Here is a 20,825-nt window from a genome sequence, read left to right as displayed (position 1 = left end):
CTGAGTTTGAACCCTCCCTCGCACACCATTTGATGCTTTGCTTCAGTTTGAACAAAAGAAAAAAAGGGACAACGGGCCGGCCCAGCACAGCAGGTGGGGTGTGCGCCCGTTTGCAAAAATTGAAGAAGCGGGCGCATAAGGCGCTTTTCCTATTTAATCGCATCCAGATTAAGGAACATTCTAGAAAGTTTGTGAACCTTTTTTTTTCAGTTTCTCGCTGTCTTATGGTAATTTTTCGTCTTTTCCTTTCCTTTCCATTATGCTGTTGTTCAAAAAATTCACCACTTTTTCAGAAAATTTGGGGATTTCAATAAATAATTCCGTTTGAAAACTTGCAAAGAATGTTCATGTTTCCAAATTTTGTTTGAAAGATTCAAGAAATGTTCTCGTTTAAAAAAGTGTTCACAGATTTCTTAAATTGTTGATCTTTTAAAATTGTGTTTGGGAGTTTCAAAAAATGTTGCCATTTCAATAATTGTTTGCATATTTCAAATAAAATTCATGTTTTCCAATTTTGTTCCGGAGTTTCAAAAAAAGTTCTTGTTTTCATAATATGTTCGTGTTCTCAATTTTGTTTGGAATTTCCAAAAATGTTCCTGTTTTGGAAAAAAAAATGTTTGTGTTTGCAATTTTTTTCTGGAGTTTCCAAAAAAAGTTCAGGCTTTCCTTTTTTTTGTAATTTCTAAAAATATTACTGTTTCGAAAAAATGTGAGGGTTTTCAATTTTTTATCCACAGTTTTTAAAAAATCGTGTTTTGAAAAAATGTTCGTGTATTCATTTTTTTCCAGAGTTTCGAAAAACTGTTCAGTATTTTCAAAAAATGTTCTTGTTTTCGAAAATCTTTGAGGTTTTTAAAATTTTGTTCATTGATTTTTTTTTCGTGTTTAACGTTCCCCTTTGTTTTAAACAAATGTTTTGCATTCGAAATTTATTAAAAAAAACTTGGATCTGCGATGGTTTTGGTTCTTAAATGTTTCACAGCCCTATATTCATGTATGCTCGTTAGCTCAAGTGGTAAGAGCAGGTCTTCGGGAACTGGAGCTTTTGTGTTTGATCCTTACAGAATGCGACTTTTTTCTGTCGCTATCTTGGGCCATCGCTGTCGGATATTCGCCTGTGCGTGCGGCCGACAATTTGCCGCAAAGAGCGGCAGATAGGAGCTCCGTGCATAAGGCGCCGTTTGGGGTTTGCCATGCTCTTCACCCTCTTTTTTCTGGAATGGACCAAGTGTTCTACTCCACTGCCGCTCTAGCCCACGGGTCCACAAATATGAACACGAGAGCTAACACGAAATACTGGGCCAACCCATTTCGGCCTAAAACAAGCCAGTAGCAAGTACTGGGCCAAAATTCAGGCACGAAAGCTTTGGGCCCGGTCCATCGTTCTCCGCGGAAGTGAACCGTCCATTCCTCCACCCTACTGGTCTCCTCTGGAACCTTCCCCTTCCTTCCGCCCCAACCGAAACCCCCCTACAAACCTCCTCGCAGGGGCCAAACTCAGCCTCCCCCCACCCCAAGCCACGAGAAAACAGAGAGAGAGAGAGAGAGAGAGAGAGAGAGAGAGCGAGAGCTCCGGAGATGTCGGCGGACGAGTTGCGGCTGGACCTGGAGGAGCTGCGGCGGCTGGAGGGCCTCGCCAAGCGCCCCCGCGTCGTCTCCCTCCTCTCCAACGAGATCCGCAGCGTCGACGCCAAGGTTTGCCTTTCCTTCTCCCGCCATCCTTGCGCTTTCCGCCGATCGATTCGTTCCGGTGGACTCGGATTCTCGTATTGAGCTGATGTTTCTCTGTTTGCTGGCAGTTGGCCTCGCGGGCTGCGCCTGTGCCGACGCCGGCGCCGCGGGCGGTCGCCGCGGCGGCGGCCCCTGCCGGTCTGAGCTATGTCACGCTGGGGTCCTTCAGCTGGGACCAGGACAATGAGAAGATCAGGGTACGTTGCTGCGAGAAAGGGATCATTTTTTTACTATTCTAGTCCGTTGGCAATACTAATGTGCTGATTAGTTGATCTTATCTCGTTGTGCTTTAGACCTCACACCGTCTGGGCTCAGTGTCCAATGCTGGTTGGTAAAACAATCGCACTGTCAAAACAAAATGTTTGGCTGCTGCCATCTTAATCAATTATTGCACGTTCGATTGACTGATAAACTAATGAAACAGTAATGATTAAGGATGCAATATATCTTCATCAGGAGTTGTTGACTCGACGGGGGTTCCAGAATATTATTACACACCTATTTTTCCTCAAGAACACTTCGATAGTGCTACCTCTGTAACTAAATATTGCAGTTTAATTTGAACTGCAAAAACGTCTTATATTAAGTTAGGGAGGTACTAGTACATTTATTAAGCCATTTCTTGTATAGCCACTGAACTAAATTTGTCATGTTATAATGCCCCTTTCCTTCTTACTACCACACGGGTTCTTGACAGTAATTGCAAACACAAGAACAGCTTATGACATTTTGCTTGGTATTAAGCTAGAACCCAAAATTTGTTGCCTCTCGGTAATTTTTTATGATAGGTTAGTACTCCCTCCGTTTTTATATACTCCGCATATTAGTTTTTTTCCTTGAAGTCGTACTTTATAAACTTTCAACAAATTTATAGAATAATATATTAAGATATACACTACCAAATCAATACCATTGGATTCATCGTTGAATATATTTTCACATCATATAGATTTGTTAATGTTCATATTGTTTTCTACAAACTTGGTCAAACTTTATAAAGGTTGACTTCAGTCAAAGCTAATATGCGAAGTAAATAAAAACGGTGGGAGTATCAGTTCTGTTATTCGTAGGGCTGACTAGTTGACCGGCGAAAAGTTTGCTTGGCATTAAGCTACAACCCAACTTGTATCAGTGAACTTTAATTCCCATGACATTTGAATTTGAGGATTTCCCATGATGGCATTTAGATAACAGTTTTACTTTGTGTTCTGCCTGTTCAGGTCTATGTATTCCTTGAGAATGTCGACCAAGAGAAGGTGGAGACTACATTCAAGCCAATGTCAGTGGATATCAAGTTTCATGATGTTAAAGGCAAGAACTATAGGTGTGCCATCCCAAAACTGAACAAAGAAATAGTTCCTGAGAAATGCAAAATTGTGGTCAAGCCTACGAAGATTGTCATCACCCTGTGGAAAGCTTCTACCGGCAATTGGTTGGACCTACACTACAAGGAAGACAAGGTAATTTCTGTGCCCAGCTATTCATTGCTTTCTCCTCTCGACTTCCCTGGAAAAAAATTAGGACTTAATTTCCCACAAACAAATAATATTAACCATAGTTTCCATGGTAAAGCTGCTGCTGCCTTGTGACCATGAGGTCACGGGTTCAAGTCCTGGAAACAGCCTCTTACAGAAATGTAGGGAAAGGCTGCGTACTATAGACCCAAAGTGGTCGGATCCTTCCCCGGACCCTGCGCAAGCGGGAGCTACATGCACCGGGCTGCCCTTCTATAGTTTCCATGGGCGCTGGATTCTCCTGGGTGAATAATTTTTTGGGATGAATAATTTGTGGTAGTGATAATCTCTCAACTCTCAAGTGATCACCAGAAAATATATTGGAAGCATTCAGTTATGTAGGAACCTGATGCAATGGTAATCCAAGATTTGTTGTCTCCTGTATGTTAATACATTATACTGCTGTTGTGAGTGTTAGCATCCTGAAGAGAGGTCGGGCAACAAAGACTTGTGAATTACAACAGCGCTAGATGGGGGGGGGGGGGGGGGCAAACCAGCTGGGAGAGAAATATTTGTAGTGTAGTAGGATTTCAGAGTGATCAGAGCTGGAATTTAGGAACTGAGAGCGTTGTTTAGTCGTTGCTTGATCAAAAGATTACATGGTCACCTGGCCAGACCTTTGGGCATCACTGTGCTCTACTGATTCATCAGAAGCACCAATCTGCTGGCATGCTTTTGCTGCCTGGAGAGCAATGATATGGTTAGTTGATTCAAAATACAGCTAACGTGTTCAACTACGCCACTACTATTCCTGGCCTTCCAGGTTATGAGAGCATCTCCAGCCGTTGAGCCCCCCAGGAGGCATTTTTTTCGCCTCTTGGGGGGCTGGCGGCGAAATTTTTTGTCTGGGATTGAGAAAATATCCACTCGTTGCCCTCCCACGCACCTATCCCCGCCACGACCACCACGCGAACCGCAGAACCGGCTGGCGCTCCGCGGCGGCGGGCTACCTCTGCTTCCTCCTCTTCCTCGAGCTCCCCTCCATCTCCGTCGCGCCCGTCCCTACCGCCGACCGCCCGCGCCGCCGCGAGCTCGAGGCCCTTCCCCCTCCCCGCCCGCCCCGGATTCCTGCCCCGCCCGGTCGCGAACCAGCCGGAGAGCATCATCGACCCGGCCGCCTCCGTCGTGGCCAGGAAGGACGGCCGGCACCAGCAGCAGCCGCAGCACTGCGTCGTCATCGTCGGCACCATCTTCGGGAGCCGCAGCGGCCGCGTGACCTTCTGCGTGCAGCGCGACCCCGCCGTGCCGCCCCCGTTCCTCTTCGAGCTCTCCGTGCCCGTGCAGTCCCTCGCCGCCGAGATGGCGTCCGGCCTACTCCGCATCGCGCTCGCCTTCGCCGCGCCTGCGTGCTTGCGCGGCCGCCCCACCAACCTCCGTTCGGGCGGGCCCGTGCTTGTGCCGCGCCTGCGCACCGCGTGCTCGCCCGTGAGCGGCAGCGGCGAGCAGGAAGAGCAGGGCGCGGGCGGCCTGCGCCCCGCCCGCGCCCGCACACCGCGAGCTCGCCCTCAGCGGCAGCGGCCTGGAACCGGCGTGGCAGGAGCGGTCGAGGCCAGCTGGGCGACGGCGTACGCGGGCAGCGGCGTGTGGATTGCGGACGGGCGCGACTGCGAACGGGGAGGCGTGGCAGCCTCGGCGACGGAATCGAGTGCCGCCGGTTCCAGGCCGAGTGCACCGGGCAGGAGAAGGGCGACCGGTGGCGCCTCTAGACGAAGCAGTCCGGCGGCGGGAGCGCGCGCCACCGCCCGTCCCGCGGACGAGAAGGCGAGCGCCACAGCGGCCACGCCGGGGAGCGAGACGACGGCGGCGAGGTGGCTGAGGCAGAGCTTGTAGCAGTTGGTGCGGAGCAGCACACGTGGATCAAGAGGGGAGCAGGGAGGCGTGGGGTAGGTGGTAAAAGGGGAGGGAGAGTGGGAAAAGGGGCTGACTGTGGGTCAGTTGCGGCCAAAAAATAGCGCCGGTGCCCCCAGCTCGCCCCCAGGTAGCTGGGTTCGGGTTAGGAGCGCCGGCCGTAACTTTCGTCAAATCCGGCGAAAAAGGAGGTCTTGGGTGCATGGCTGGGGCGATTTTTTACAACCGGCGCAAAAAAAGTGGTCCTGGGGAGGCTGTTGGGGAGCCTAGTGGAGATGCTCTGAAATACTATGGTTTGTTTTGTGCTGTTCCTGGCCCATTTCCTCTCAGCTTTCATAATTGAATAAAAGGCATTGTATAGCTTTCCTCCAATCCTGCTACATGCATCTGTCACCATGGCATAACTGCCAACATCTGGGTGCAGAAAGGAATCTGTTTAGAAGGCTTTCGAGTCGGAAGCAAGGAAGTCACAGGCCTGCTTTCCTGGTTAAGGAAAACTGTCTGGAAAAGAAAATAGTTGTTGCCCCAAAATTTGTTAGAGGAAACAGGTTGGGGAAACAGGGCAAGCAAATACTAGGAAGCAAGTCGGTCTGAAAACCAGGAAGAAGGGCTGCTGAGGAGGTTATAGAGTTGAAGAGTGATCCATATGTCTGTTTGGCAACTTTGCTAGCCAGTGAAAGTAAAATTACTCAAAGAGTCTTGTGAAAGCGGGATTTGCTCGTCTCAGTGAAAATTGTAAAACATGCTTTTGATGTTACTGCTACTGCTCATAAATGGACTAACTAGTTTTATTTTGGTGACAGTTTAAGCCAAGCATGGACAAAGAGAAGGATCCCATGTCAGGAATTATGGATTTAATGAAGGTAGACACTCGTTCGGCCTCATGACTCGAGCGATTTGTGCTGGCATTCACGATCTGGCTTACATGAGCTATTTCTTTTTCTGACTGCAGGGCATGTATGAGGAAGGTGATGAAGATATGAAGCGCACAATAGCCAAAGCGTGGTCTGACGCCAGATCTGGGAAGACGGCTGATCCAATGAAGGGATTGCCTTGAGCTGGTGGTAGTTTTGGTCCGAGAGCTGCTATATGTGCTGAGCTAGTCCGTGCATTCAGTGTGGTTTACTAGAGTAGTGTCATGAGTATCGGCATCGCATGTGTGGAATCGATGTCTGTCTGATGATGATGGAGTGCTCGTTTCCTCCGGTGTTTGATTGGCCTAATTTGCACATTCTCGCATTTGAACTGAGAAAAGATGAATGCATATGCTTGTGCTATGAGAAAGAGAATGTGTATTTGTGGGATTCACTCGTTCTTTTGTTGTAGTCGTTTGTGGCAGAACTTCTGTTGGCTAAAGATAATTATATTTGTGGCTTCATGCATTCGTTGACAGAAGTGCATCAGGTGCTGATCTGTGGTGCATTGAGTTGGAGTATCTAGCAATGGTTAACGGGTAGCGGGCTGCCAGCGTAGTTTGCGTGGTTCGGCCGCTTGCGCTTCGCCTGGGCGATGGAGCAAGACCCGACCAGCTGAGCGCACGCCCGATGTCACGCAAACGGAACGTGTCAATGACCAACTGGCCGCCGTTCAGCTGCTACGGCCGGCCGGTGTGTGTGACAGGGGCTGGGACTTGTAACGTGGCTGTGGACAGTGTCTGTGACTGGAGACACCAGCGGCAACAGCACGTCGTAGCAAACCTTTTCTTTGAGGTACACGTCGTGCGAAACCTAGTGGAGTAAGTCGAATCGAATAAGAGCAGCATTTTCTTCCATTCGCCTTTACTCCCTCCATAAAGAAATATAATAGTGTTTAGATCATCACTACTTTGATACTTCCTCTATAAACTAATATAAAAGCGTTTAGACCACTAAAATAGTAATCTAAACATTTTTATATTAGTTTACGGAGGGAGTACTACATAGTGGTATAGGTAGACAAGAATTTCTTTGAAAGATTAAATGGTTCAATCACTATCGCAGAAACAAAGCAAATTTGTTTTTCATAAAATCATCTAAATGAATATTGTCCTTGTGAATTGCATGCAGAAGCAGTGCGCAGATTTATCGATTTTACTCAAGTTTTTAATCCTGCAAATCAGACAAGCCTTACGGAAAACATTCTTAAGAGAGGTATCCTCCAAAGTTTCCATGAGAACCCTTTGAAGCAAAGAAACCCTAAAATGTGTGACGCGCGAAGAACTGGACTGTAATGTTCCATTCAACATGCCTAATTTATTTCATCATAAATCCTACTCAATGAATCATTTGTTAATTATTTTGGAGTATGATCATTACAGGGTAATATTTCAGTCTAGTCAAGCAGAGCTGGCGCAGAAAAATCAGATGCCCAATGATTGCATCCCAACTTAAACCAGTCTAATGTATTTAGCAACAATTTTTGCATCCTGCTTGACGACTGTCAAAGGATAAATATAACGGTGCGACAAGGCCATTTTGATTGGTGTGGCCTTGTAGGGCAAGATAGCTTTGTACCAGTACATGTTCAAATAAACCACCACCGTGCTTCACTTGGCAAACCTGCAGACAACAACAAAAATAAATATTCTACATTCTTCAAGGAGGGAAATTTTAGTTTCTTTTTATTGACTACATGCTTGGCGAGGCATATTCTCGCGCACTGACCTGAGAAGCTGATCGTGGTTTGCTCTTAAGAAAGAATATGGCTCCCATAGTCCTGGTTAAACTTTTCATAACGATGTGCTTGGAGATGGGCTGACGGCCTTGTGTTGCTCAAAGCAAGTTCGACGTCTTCAGGTTTGAGAGGGCCAACCTCAGGCAGCTCTACACCACGAACGGTAATAACGAATATGTAATATGTTTGATCAGATCGGCAAGAACAAGTCTAACAACTTAGGCACTATTGTATTTCACAGGGAAGTACAAAGAGTTTTAGGAAATCAAGAAATCAAAACTAACCTTCCTCTGGCACCAGCTCATCACTGGCCTCAAGAACTGACATGAGACGTCGCAGTGGCTGCATGGCAGCTTCTTTGCACACGAGACGGATGTCTGAACCAGAGTACCCTTCAGTCTTTTCGACCAGGATATCATATGGGACCTCTAGATTTGAGGTCATTGCTGGCAGAAGTTCCTTAAACATGGCATGCCTTGCTTCAGCTTCAGGAAGTGGTACAAGAATCTGATGAACGATGCCCCAAAAAAATATTGTGCAGTTAATTTATCAAATATATGGCATGGATAGTTTCCTACGTTCACACCTTCTTCTTTTTTACAATAAAGGCCTCACTCATACAAGCATGTCTTCCTACTTTGATCTGTCCGTGATATGCAGTTGCAAACCAATGTTTTTTAGTAATGGTTTGGAAATAGATAAACCATAAATAAGAAAAATGTTGATTTTAGTCTTACTGCCCAGTAAAGAAACAATATTATATGTTAGCATGCTCTCTTCTAATATTTACTACTAATCGAATACTTTGGTTACATCTCAAGCATCCATTTCCATAACAGTAAGATGTGCTCGTCTTGAGACTGATTGGAATTCAAATAAAAGTTTCTTCAGGCCTGACATATAAGCCCCACAAAAGAATATTCAACCAAGGCATGACTGAAATTATGGATATTAACAAACATATATCTGTCGAGTTAAAAATTCAACTTGGTTTAAACAATTTTGGCAATGAGATTGGGAGCATGTCCTTCTTTGTTTGGAAAAACAACTTGGAATAAAAACACAGTACTAGCCATACCCGCTTCTCAAGCCGACGGAGCATAGCTGCATCTAATTCCCATGGTAGATTTGTTGCTGCAAGCACAAATACTAAGTCGTTCGTTTTTGTCAAGCCATCCATCTGCAGTAAAAAATGGTGTAAATATGACTAAACTGAAATCTGAAGCTCAGCACGCTTCAAGCTAGGGCTTAGGAGATCATGTAGTAGGAAACCATGCATTAGAAGACTAGCTTATTTATATTTGTGAAGAAGTAGACACCTGAATAAGTAGCTCAGTCTTCAAGCGTCGACTAGCTTCATGCTCACTACGAGCTTCACCACGCTGACTAATAATAGCATCAATCTCATCAAGAAATATTGTTGATGGTGCATGATGTCTTGCAAGCTCAAAAAGAACTTTGACTAGCTTCTCAGAATCTCCTGCACTTGCACAAAAGAACATTCCATTAGTTATTCCTTCATCAAACAATATAGATAAATGACCACCTGAACAAATTACCTAATTGTGCAAAGCATGCCTAAATTACCGGTTGTTATGCAATTTAAGTAATTTAATCAAATAACTGTATGTAGGACAGAGGGAAGTTAACAACACACACCACGCCATTTGCTGACAATTGATGAAGCTGAAATGTTGAAGAATGTAGTATTGCACTCAGTAGCAACTGCTTTTGCCAGCATTGTCTGAAAAAGGAAAAGAGCTACTACTTTAAATAGGCAACACAAAGGAATTCTTAATAGCCAAAGAATGGTTGAAAAGAAAAGGAAAACTATAGAACTCTAAAATGTATACAAAAGCCCCCCCTCCCCTCCCCCCAAAGAAAAAAAAGCATTTATCTATAATGCCAAATGGCACTCAGAAGCACTTTTTTTCGAAAAGGAGGATGACCCCCGGCCTTAGGACGATGCATGAAGCCATTTTACTAATTATTCACCAAGACCTTACAAAGTAATACATCAATAAGTCTGAAGCCACCATCTCGGCAACATCTGTCAGATTGTCTGAGCCGCATACCCAGACCTCACACCAAAGCCCAACATCTAAAGCCGGAGGCCCCAACCAAGCCGCATTGCCGGGTCTGGGGCACACACTGGTCCGGCGCACTCTCAATGGTCACCGCATGCGCACACTGCAGAGGCCGCCGCGACCGTCTTCCACCGATCCATTTTCAGAGCAGGTACTGACGCATCGACCTTGCCAGGCCTGCTGTCGACGCCACCATGGCGCCAGACAATGCCACTTCCGTCCGCGCGTCCATCATCACACATCCGTCACCGAGACCCTGCTGCGACACGCCGCCGAGACTCCACATCGTCGATGCGTCACATGAAATGCCGCTCCACTGCTGAAACTGTCCACTGGTCCCTCGAGCCAATGCACACTTCCAAGAATGACGCCCCCAAGGGGGGAATGACACAAGAGCGCCGCTGTCGTCCGATCGACTGATCTAGGGTTTCCCCCGAAGGTAGCGGCTAGAGGTCTGTAGCTTCTCCACGGTGATGCCTTCAAGAAGGGGGCGATGCAGAAGGACGTCACCATCACTGGCCTTGGCAACTAGCCGAAAGCAAGGTTTTCACCCGGATCTGCTTGACGAACCTCCATCCAGCATCGTGTGCACCGGATCGCCACCTTCAGAGATCTCGACTACGGCCAAAGCGAGCCAGACCCATCAGACGGACGCTGACCCCAACTGGATGAACGAAGCCTGCGGCCATGGCGCACGTGGCGGTCGACACTACCAAAACGAGCACCACGAGGGGATGAACAACCGTCTGAACAGGGCTAGCAGGAGCGCACAGATCCCCACCGCCGCACCGCGCTTGAAGACTGACCCACACTGTAGGACGTGTTGATCTGCCTTGCGCTGATCCGCGCCGCCGAAGCCGCGCCGATCAACCTGGTGCTGATCCGCATCGCCAGAGCCGCGTTGATCCGCCTCCATGTTCCGCGCCGCCGGTGCCGCGCCAGCCTGCCGAAGAGCGTGGTCGGGTAAGGGCCCGCCGCCACCGACCACCGCGAGGGCTTTGCCCATGCGTTTCCGGCCGGCGACGACGGGGGAGAGAAGGGGAGGGGGCCGATAGTGGGGCGGCGGCGTCGCCACCCGTGTCGCCCGCGCGGTGGGCGATGCGGGGGCGATCCACTTTTTTCGGTCCGTACATGCAAGCTGTAAATTGGGGGGAGAATTTCACTTCCCGGGCTCTACACCAACTAGGGATGCACACGGCCTTTTAAGCATGAGTACCAGGATTTTTAATCTTGGTTATGCACCAAGCCTAGTCCTCAAGGATAAATGCGTGAGTACCAGGAAAGCCTGGTCATCAAGAATAAATAGGAACCTAAATTCGCCTCCATGAGGATTTGAACCCAAGTGTTGGGTTTGTACATCCACTTCCCCAACCAGTTGAGCTAGGCACTCGGAAGCACTTGCTCCCTTTTATAAAAAATCATTCTTCCAATATTCTCACATGTAGATGATTCTTGATTATGTTCAGATATCAAGTTTCATGAAAATCATGATATTATTATTGTGGACTGGAAAATAAACAGACCCCAAAAAAATTCACAACCTAAAAATGTTTTTAGCTCCTCATTTTTTTATGCAGACTACAAATCAACAAAAATAATCACAAAATACTTGACGGTACGTGATTCCATCTCAGTTTTTTTTTTGGATTTTCTAAACTGATCCTCTGAAAAGTAAATTAAATGACCATGTGAGCTTGGGTGCAGTAAACCTACAAGTATCCCTTACAATATTAATTTTTGTACCACATGACTATTGCTAAACTTAGAATGAACTATGATCAGAATGTTATCTCTACTATGATATATCTTGCTACAAAATACAGTGAAGTAGTGATTTATAATGTCCCAGGGTGTAGATATAAGAATGCGTGGAAAATAAAAGGTATGTAAAGGAAAATATGGAAATATATTTTTTGTGTACTAAGTGCACTAAGATGCAGAAGTAACATCTGGAACAAGTTTACAACCTTCCCTGTTCCAGGAGGACCAAAAAGTAAGATGCCTTTCCACGGTGATAGTAGACCAGTGAAGTATCTGAATATTGTAAAAAATAAGATTAGGAATAATTGTCAAATCAATCATATGCAGTACGCCTTTAAAAGGTTTAGCATCGAGGTAGACAACTGGAGCGGGACCATTCCAAAAACTTCCAAACCCACACCTCAGAGCCCCCAGACCATTCCGAAAAAAGATCAGTGACTATTTTACATAAAATGAGTAAACTAATGCAACTACCATTTTCCAATCTGTTCCAATTATGTATTAGACAAAAAGTGATGGGTACAATCTGATAGAAGTATTTTTTTTTCTAAAATACATTAAGAGTTCAACTATAATATGCTCTTCTCAAGCGTGCTTAGCAAAGCCGTTATTTTGCCATTCTTCGTTAATTCAATTAAATACGTAGGATAATTCAATGTGGTTGGTTGCTCTGCTCCCTATAAGCTAAAGAATCAAAAGAAAGGTGAACAAGAATATATAACAATTTATATGATATTAGGCATCAATTTTTTCTGCTACAAAAAGACCTTCACTGCCTTCCTTCTCTGAATTTATTTCTTATTTATAAAAGAGAAGACCATCACACAAAGAAGCAGAGAATCTGAAATACCACTAGGGAAGGGCACAATGATGGTACAGTTGAACACACTATGAGGTAATGTCGAAAGATTAACTTTAACCTTACGAATCATAAAGTAGCAATCTTACTTTGGGTACTTTATGGGCATGACGACTGCTTCTTTTAGGAGACGTTTTGCAGTCTCTAGTCCCTTGATGCTTTCCCATTGCACATCAGGGCTCCCACGGATAATATCCCTGAAAGGAGGAGAATAAGTCGATAGCTAGACAATGTCATCCCTAATTCTATGTGAAGCTTAGATTACTCCTTACCGCAACAATGTCTCTGCTAAGTTACGCATTTCAGCTGACTCAAACTGAGGTAGGAGAGGCTTCTGGCTGCAAAAGTAACCTCCATAATTGTAATGTTCAAGAAGAGTAGATATTCTGAATAACTAAGATTTGAACATGCAAAATCATTTCTCAGGGAGAGCAAATGTTGAAATTGAAGTGAAACATAGTGGCAACTTAGGACTTTCCATAACTCCTTCCGTGGACAATTACAATACGGAAGATAGCACAAAGATATGAAATGAACTGGACCAATTTGTTGGTCCTTTTTAGACAGCAAATGAGAAACTGTTAATAATTCAAGTTATACTACAGCTAAAACCCGAAAATTGTGACCTTAAAGACATCCCCAGTAGCACCAATCCTAGATGGTTTCAAAATTCTCTTGCAAGACACATTCTAAAGTGGAGTACTTTCACAACTCTATAAGTAAGATGTCCAGCGCAACATGGCCGGTTAGTAAGGTTTGGCACCGAAAATCTTAATCTCCAGTTGAACTAGGGATGCACCTGATGCAGCCGAGCCCCTTCAGAGGAACTGCATTGTGCACTCATGCATTCAACAAACTAGTCGAAATAACATGAATCAGCATCCCACATTTATTTATTTTTTGAAATGAAAGGTAGATGACGCTCTCCCACATTAATGGCCATACTTCCAAGCCAACTAGACCTCTCTACCCATTCCACAACAAACGCATTCCGACAAATCAATAGCTTTCACTCAGTCAACCCCTTCTATTTCGCACCAAAACTAATGCCCAAACCTACAGCTCAAGATCTGATAAGCAAACCCACCACTGCATGCTGCATCGAGCACCTAAACAGTGGATCGAATTAAGACAAAAACGAAGAAGTATCTCACATCACATCAGCATTCCCATCGCGAATAGCTGCGGCGCGCATCTCCGGCTGCCTGGCCTGAAACAGCAAAAACGGGATCGGGGTCAAGGGAACAGGACCAGCCAAGAACACCCGCATGCACGTAATCGATAAACAGCACGCGGACCTGCTGCTCGTACTGCTCGTAGATGGCCAAATCGGCGGTCCTCTTCTTGACGCCCCCGTTGGGCGCCGCCCCGTTGGCGTGCCCGTTCTGCTCCGGCTCCTGCTTCTTGCCCCCGAAGAACGCCCTCAAATCCTGAAAAGAAGGCGGAGAAAAAGAGGTGATGACTGGGAGAGCCAAGGCGCGGGATCACGAGATGCAAAGGAAGAGCAAGCGAGCGAGGCCAGAGAGGTGTGTCTCAGTGACGCGCACCATTGCTTGGATCTGCCGGCTGCGTCTACGGGCGCCGGAGGGGAGAGTGAGAGCGAGCGAGTCGACTGGCGTGCTGTTCGTGAGCTCGCTCGGACTCCCCGGAGAATCGGGAGGGGGCGGGACAGAGACTAGTACCAGCGGTTGGTTGCCGGAGATCGGCGGGTGGGTCCCGCCTCGATTTGTCAAGATGCCACCCATGCCCGGGGAGGATCTGGATCCACGCGGATACTATTTCGGCACATGCGCTCGCCACATGTGCGCATGGGTTCCTCACGTGGACTCACCAACCACACCAGCAAGAATCTCTCATGTAACTGAGTTTTTTCTTCTTCAAAAAAGACAAGATCGGTTATATAAAAGTTCATCAGAAATACTAAGCACCCTAAATATAATAAAAATTACATCAAGGTTCCTAAACCATCGAACAACCGCTACCGTCGTCAGAACGAGCCGCTTCCCTACCTTTGCCGGTCTATCTTGTCGAGAACGGCTGGGAAGTCTTCGTGCACATATCCCAAAGAGCCAACCCCTTGGAGCCGATATTGAACCCTTGAACAGATCTAAAGTGTCTGAGATCTCACCGTCACGCACATATGGCAAGAAACTCTAACCTTGCCTCCCCAAGGAGACAAGAAAAATTTATGTCAAAGCTACTTCAACTCCGTCGTGGCGGACGAAGTCAATTAGAGCCCGAAATACCAGCTCGAAGGCGAGGTGCCGCCATCCGTCCAAGCGCCAACTCTATGAGGGCTAAAAATCCCTAACCTAAATTACTAGTTGGGGCTCAGGCATCGGGGTTCCATGCCCCTTCATTAACCGTGGAGCGATAGGCAGAGGGCAAGGAAATCCACGGCTCGTTGACAGAGCCTCAAGGGGATGGATTCTTCATCCTAGCCACCACTTTCATGAGAAAGGAAGGGAAAGAGAAGATTGGGTTTTGATTCAGATATTTTAAAAAAATATCTCTTTAATATTAAAATAGAAGTCTTCTTAAACCACAAAATTAACGAAACTGCCATGCATACGACATAGTCTGGCCGATATGCGCACAACACTGAAATCAAACGGGATAGGAGTGTTGGCCAGCCGCATTCGATGGTGGATGCAACGTATCGGCCGTCAATCGGCCAGAGAACGTCGGTCGCCTAGCAGGGCTCCAAAACCAACTCCTTTTGACCCAACGCAAGGGATCTTTGGTGCACCTTCTCCGACATACCTTAAAACAACACCCCCCTGCCCAATTATATTTTTCTTTGTTTCTCTCCCTCTTGTGCATACGCAAACAATTTGAACTCATATTCGGCATGAAAACAATTCAAACTTGTATGATCCCACCGCATAGAGTTCAATAACATTTTTAATCCATATTTAAAAAATTATAATCAAATTTAAATTTAAACATGACATGCAAAGCAAAGTGATGATCATAAACATAGAACAAAAGTTTATCCAAAATTATCACACATGGAGCATCAAATGCGACCATTGCTGCCCTTAAACCTACCCATCTTTGATGCCAAGACATGTCCATGAGTGCCTCCATGTGTGATCTTTGTTGTCTAATAAGGCCACTATTGTCCATAAACATAATCTTTTTACCCTTGATCCATTTTATGGGTCATCACCTCATCTATAGTGATCATCAACTTCTCCTGCTCAATGGCAACCATGTGTTCTCCGGTGCCTTGAGCTCTATCCATCTCGCTGCTTTTTCTTCGTTGGGGTTGGAGTAGCAACCTCAAAAATGTTCTCATTGGCCACCTTAAATGGCTTTGAGATTTGGATATAATCAATCCCGATGGCATCATTCATCATGTCTGTAGTCACAACACTATGACGAGTATTATTCGGCTTTCTCTTGATGCAGTGTGTGTGGGAAAAAGAATATTAATGAATGCGCCCGAAAGAGACAAATCGTGGTTCATAGTATTCAATTTAAGGCACAACAAAAAACCATTTGCATGTATCATTTCTTTGGCATGATCTTGTCACCGTAAAATGAAAGTTTCAACAAGCAACGATGGAAGGAGTGCTTGCGAGCCTTGATAAGGCGATACTCGTGGGTGTTAGTGAGTTACTCTAGCAACATGTTGTCTTCTACATACCTTTCAGTCCCTTTTCGTTGCAAAGTTCTTCTTGGCAAGCAAGTGTAAGCTAAATGAAGTAGAATAATTGTGAGTTGATTACTTTGTCTAAACTAATGAAAACTTTATGTTAATTATCTTGAGCTAACCTGCTTGCATAATAACCATTGTCATCGCTACAATTATGCTAAGTTTTCAGATGAAGAAAGTGTTGGGATATCTAGGTGTACCCATCGTAAGTGAACCAAAACCTTCATCTTATTTCGATTTAAACAACTGAGTTCCTTATGGTTTTGTTCTTGCCCGAGGACGATCAAGGTTTAAGCTTGGGGAGGTTGATGAGTGTACTCATCCTTCCAGTGTTTAAACCGAATAATCCTAGATATTCCAAGAAAACCACTCTAATCTTATCACTAATGACTAATAAATGCAAATTACAAATATCTTTGCTCAATTTGTTTTTACAGGAAATGGACCATTAAACGGAAGGAAATGAAGCTATACACAGAAATATGAAGTGTGGAGATCAAGCCAAAAAAATGGGAGGCGCCACAGAAGCAACAGAGGAGAAGACGATATCTGGTATGAGCACGAGCGCCCGTACCACCCTCCACTAGCTCCGTGACGTCAGCCATGACACACTTTATAAAAGGCTCATGGCCCCATTCGCAATAGAGCAATCCCGCAGAGAGCAGAAGAGTCGCCAGGATCACTATCACCACCAACCACCATTGCTTGGAGAAACCCTAGCCATCGCCATCTCCATCTCCATAGTCATTCTCCCCATAATTTGCCTTCTTGTAATCGATCCATCACATAAGACGACATTGTAAGACTATACAATCATTCATCTATCAATGTCGTCTACAATGTTTCTCATCCTTGATCTGATTGTGATGTTTGAGTAATTCCCTCCGGCAATGGGCCGAGGCATAGCCTTGCAGCCCTATGTATTTGTGCACATGATCATTGGCATTGACTTTACTTAATTGAACGTCATCTGTATGTGTTATTCGCAACACATTTGTCTCTTATCTCTTTCTCATTCTAAGGCTCCGCATGTACCCGGAATCTCATAGATCTATCAAGGAGGAGGTAAAGTACAGGGACACATGGAAGGCTATACCAAAAGTTTGTGACAATAAGGATTAGTACGGTAGCCCAAAGCAACTCGACCATGAGGTGCAGTCATTAAACATCCAATGCATTGGTCTGTAGAAATCCTTAATAAGGGCATCTCCAACAGCAACCCGCAAATTTCCTCCCGCATCCATCCACGGACATGGATGCGGGAGGCCGCTATCCAACCATATATGCATACATTTCAAACTCTTTTTCAACAAACCGGATGAAATTCGTGCAAACAAGGTCAGATTTCTTATAAACATCACAGATTTCATACAAACCGAACGAAAATGGTTACGTTTTGGATATATTTTCAAGTAAAAAGGTAAAACTACATGCACGTACGGTTGCGCGGAGCTCCACTCCCACGACATGGATACACTAGTCTATGGCCAACCGTCGCGGATCCCTTTGTCTTCCCCATGTCCGGCAGCTCGCTAAGCAGACTGTCTGGAGTCCCAGAGACAATCCTTCCCTCGTATCTTCCCTATGTCCGGCTGTTGGGAAACGTAGTAGAAAATAAAAAAAATCACACCGACGATCACCAAGATCAATATGAAGATGCATAACGGGTTGTGATCAACGATCGTTACCAACTCCGAAGTGCAGCGGAAGAAGAAGAGTCGGTGTCGATCGTGTTCAAGGTCCCTCGAACGTTGATGACGATCCCGCGAACCACCCTCGAACCGAAGGAGAAAAGCAAAGCACGACCTCTCTACTTGGTTGCAAGCGTACGGTCTTCACGATCCGGCAGCGCTTCGCCGTCCAGAGCTAATCGTCGTCGGAGAATTAGATGGAGGAGATTAGAACCACACTGGACTTCTAATTATGAGGATTAGAGGTGGCTAGGGCTAGCTCTAATTAGTCTAGGACCAACTAGAACTACAACTAGAAGAGGCACCCAAAACTTGTTATTCAAAAGGGTGGAAAACATCTAGTATATATAGGTTTAGGGGGGAGGAGAGGGCAGCCACCAATGGAGGGAAACCATCCCTTGGTGTGCCGGCCTAGGGGGAGAGTCCAACTCCCACCCCTAGTAGGATTCGGCGCCCCCACAAGGAAAGGGGGGCGCCACCTCCACTTGGGCCTTTATGGCCCAAGTCTCCTATCCCCTCTTGGCCTTTTAAGGTACGTTGATATTTAATTAATATATAAAATACCTTAAACATTTTCAGAGCATTATATATATAATTTAAAATCTCCGAAAACATTTTCCACCTATATATAATTAATAGGTAATACTCGGTATTACTCGATATTCACCGAAACCCTACCGGTGACCCCGAAACGCTTGTGGAACCTCTCGGAGCTATTCCGGATATTAATGAAAATATTTCATAAATATATTCTCATCACTCCCATTCCACTAACACTCAGCAGATCATGATTACCTTAAGCTTGTGACCCCGTAGGTTCGGTAAAGCATAGACATGAATGAAACTCCTTCGTTCAATGACAGATAGCGGAACCATGGCCATCCATATCGGTCCCTATGATTACATGAATGATATTCGAGTGAACCTTTGGTTATCATGTGACGTTACCTTCGCTTCGCGATACTTTACAAAACTCGTTGTGCATCGGTATCCTCGTGGGTCATCACCATGCCCACTATACCGTTGCTCCCGTTACAGGAATTGTTCTTCTTTCTCGTTGACGTGTTAAGGCATCCCCTGACGTAGTCACCTGTGTCTGGCCAGACGATGATGGATGCCGTCACACCGAGAGGGCCCTAAGAATATCTCTCCATCGTCGGAGGAGCAAATCCCACTCTTTAGCTGTTCGTTCACTTGTCAAACTATTCGCTGAACCTGAAAGTTGTCATTATGATCACCTTGTTACAGATGACGTTTGAGCAACCCCAAAGTCCACCGTCTGGTAGGAAGTAACCGAGACACTCTCATGGTCTGAGGAACTAAAGTACACATGCTAACATTCCGTGTTATAACAGATGATTTCAAACGATATGATCACAAAGTATAACATACAAGATTGGGTCGATTCAATATGATCGTTCTTCTAACGTCATACCCTCAATGTTGTTTTAGGACTATCATTGCACCTAATGATATCATAAGATCCGAAAAACGTGATCACCAACAACACTTGAGCCAGTCCTAGAGGCTGGACCAGGAACCTATTGTTTGACCGTTTATCATTCCACACGTGCATATGAGTTTTCCATTGAATCGCATATTCCAGGATCGTAGCAGTTATAGCATGAAATATAAACTCTTAATTACGAATAATGGAAATATAATAATACAATATTATTGCCTCTAGGGCATATTTCCAACAGTCTCCCACTTGCATTAGAGTCAATAATCTAGTTGCATAACACTTAACAACTTATCTTGTGTTATTAATGCATTGCTTGTGGTAGAGCCTTCATCATTAGTTTGACACACTCAAAAACTTTGTGATATTTGTGCTAGTATTGTTTGATTCCTAGATCTTAATCCATATAGTTTTTCAGCCATAATATTTTATTCAAAATAAAATATTATTGGATATGATCATAATAATCTTATGTCAAGACTCTTCTTGATCATATCTTGAATTAACCCATTTTATAAAGATTCTTCTTGCATAATGCTACTTCTTGAGCTTGCATTGGTCTTTCCCTTGAAGAGGAAAGGGTGATGCAGGAAAGTAGAGATAAGTATTTTCCTCAGATAAGAACCAAGGTATCAATCCAGTAGGAGACACAAGCAAGTCCCCAATCTATGCACCTGCACAAACAATCAAACACTTGAGCCCAACGCGATAAAGGGGTTGTAAATCCCTTCACAGTCACTTGCAAAGGTGAGATTTGATAGAGATAGATATAAATATTACTAAAACATAAAACGAAATAAAAGTAAATAAATTGCAGCAAGATATTTTTGGTATTTTTGGTTTATAGATCTGAAAATATATGATGGAAAATAGACCCGGGGGCCATATGTTTCACTAGAGGCTTCTCTCTTGAAGGCAAATAATATGGTGGGTGAACAAATTACTGTCGAGCAATTGATAGAAAAGCGAAAGTTATGATGATATCCAATTCAATGATTATGAATATAGGCATCACGTCCGTGTCAAGTAGACCTACTCCTGCCTGCATCTACTACTATTACTCCACACATCGACCGCTATCCAGCATGCATCTAGAGTATTAAGTTCACAAGAATGGAGTAACGCCTTAAGCAAGATGACATGATGTAGAGGGATAAACTCAAGCAATATGATGAAAACCCCATTTTTTACCCTTGATGGCAACAATACAAATATGTGACTCGCTCCCCCTACTTTGTCACTGGGTGAGGACACCACAAGATTGAACCCAAAACTAAGCACCTCTCCCATTGCAAGAAAAACCAATCTAGTTGGCCAAACCAAATCGATAATTCGAAGAGAAATACAAAGATATTAAATCATGCATATAAGAATTGAGAGAAGATTCAATTACTATTCATAGATAATCTGATCATAAATCCACAATTCATCGGATCTCAACAAACACACCGCAAAAGAAGATTACATCGGATAGATCTCCAAGAACATAGAGGAGAACATTGTATTGAAGATCAAAGAGAGAGAAGAAGCCATCTAGCTACTAGCTATGGACCCGTAGG

General features: G+C 44.9%; 2 protein-coding genes across 2 annotated transcripts; one reads left to right on the top strand and one right to left on the bottom strand.

Moving 5' to 3' along the window:
* Positions 1-1,443: 1,443 nt before the first annotated feature.
* On the top strand, positions 1,444-6,401 carry LOC109743502 (uncharacterized). The gene is made up of 5 exons (XM_020302597.3): positions 1,444-1,695; positions 1,800-1,928; positions 2,952-3,191; positions 5,897-5,956; positions 6,046-6,401. The coding sequence occupies exons 1-5, from the start codon at positions 1,579-1,581 to the stop codon at positions 6,148-6,150; spliced, it is 651 nt and encodes a 216-aa protein (XP_020158186.1). The 5' UTR covers positions 1,444-1,578; the 3' UTR covers positions 6,151-6,401.
* A 903-nt stretch (positions 6,402-7,304) lies between these two features.
* LOC109743497 (uncharacterized) lies at positions 7,305-14,288 on the bottom strand. Its single transcript, XM_020302593.4, has 12 exons — positions 14,000-14,288; positions 13,751-13,882; positions 13,607-13,662; positions 12,725-12,790; positions 12,542-12,649; positions 11,800-11,866; positions 9,405-9,489; positions 9,065-9,225; positions 8,824-8,925; positions 8,030-8,252; positions 7,736-7,894; positions 7,305-7,630 (listed from the first exon to the last, which is right to left on the bottom strand). The coding sequence occupies exons 1-11, from the start codon at positions 14,195-14,197 to the stop codon at positions 7,761-7,763; spliced, it is 1,332 nt and encodes a 443-aa protein (XP_020158182.1). The 5' UTR covers positions 14,198-14,288; the 3' UTR covers positions 7,305-7,630; positions 7,736-7,760.
* Between the last annotated feature and the right edge of the window lie 6,537 nt (positions 14,289-20,825).

This window comes from Aegilops tauschii, chromosome 3 (genome assembly GCF_002575655.3).
Source record: "Aegilops tauschii subsp. strangulata cultivar AL8/78 chromosome 3, Aet v6.0, whole genome shotgun sequence".
Lineage (NCBI taxonomy): Eukaryota > Viridiplantae > Streptophyta > Magnoliopsida > Poales > Poaceae > Aegilops > Aegilops tauschii.
This window is presented reverse-complemented; position numbering and strand designations above follow the sequence as displayed.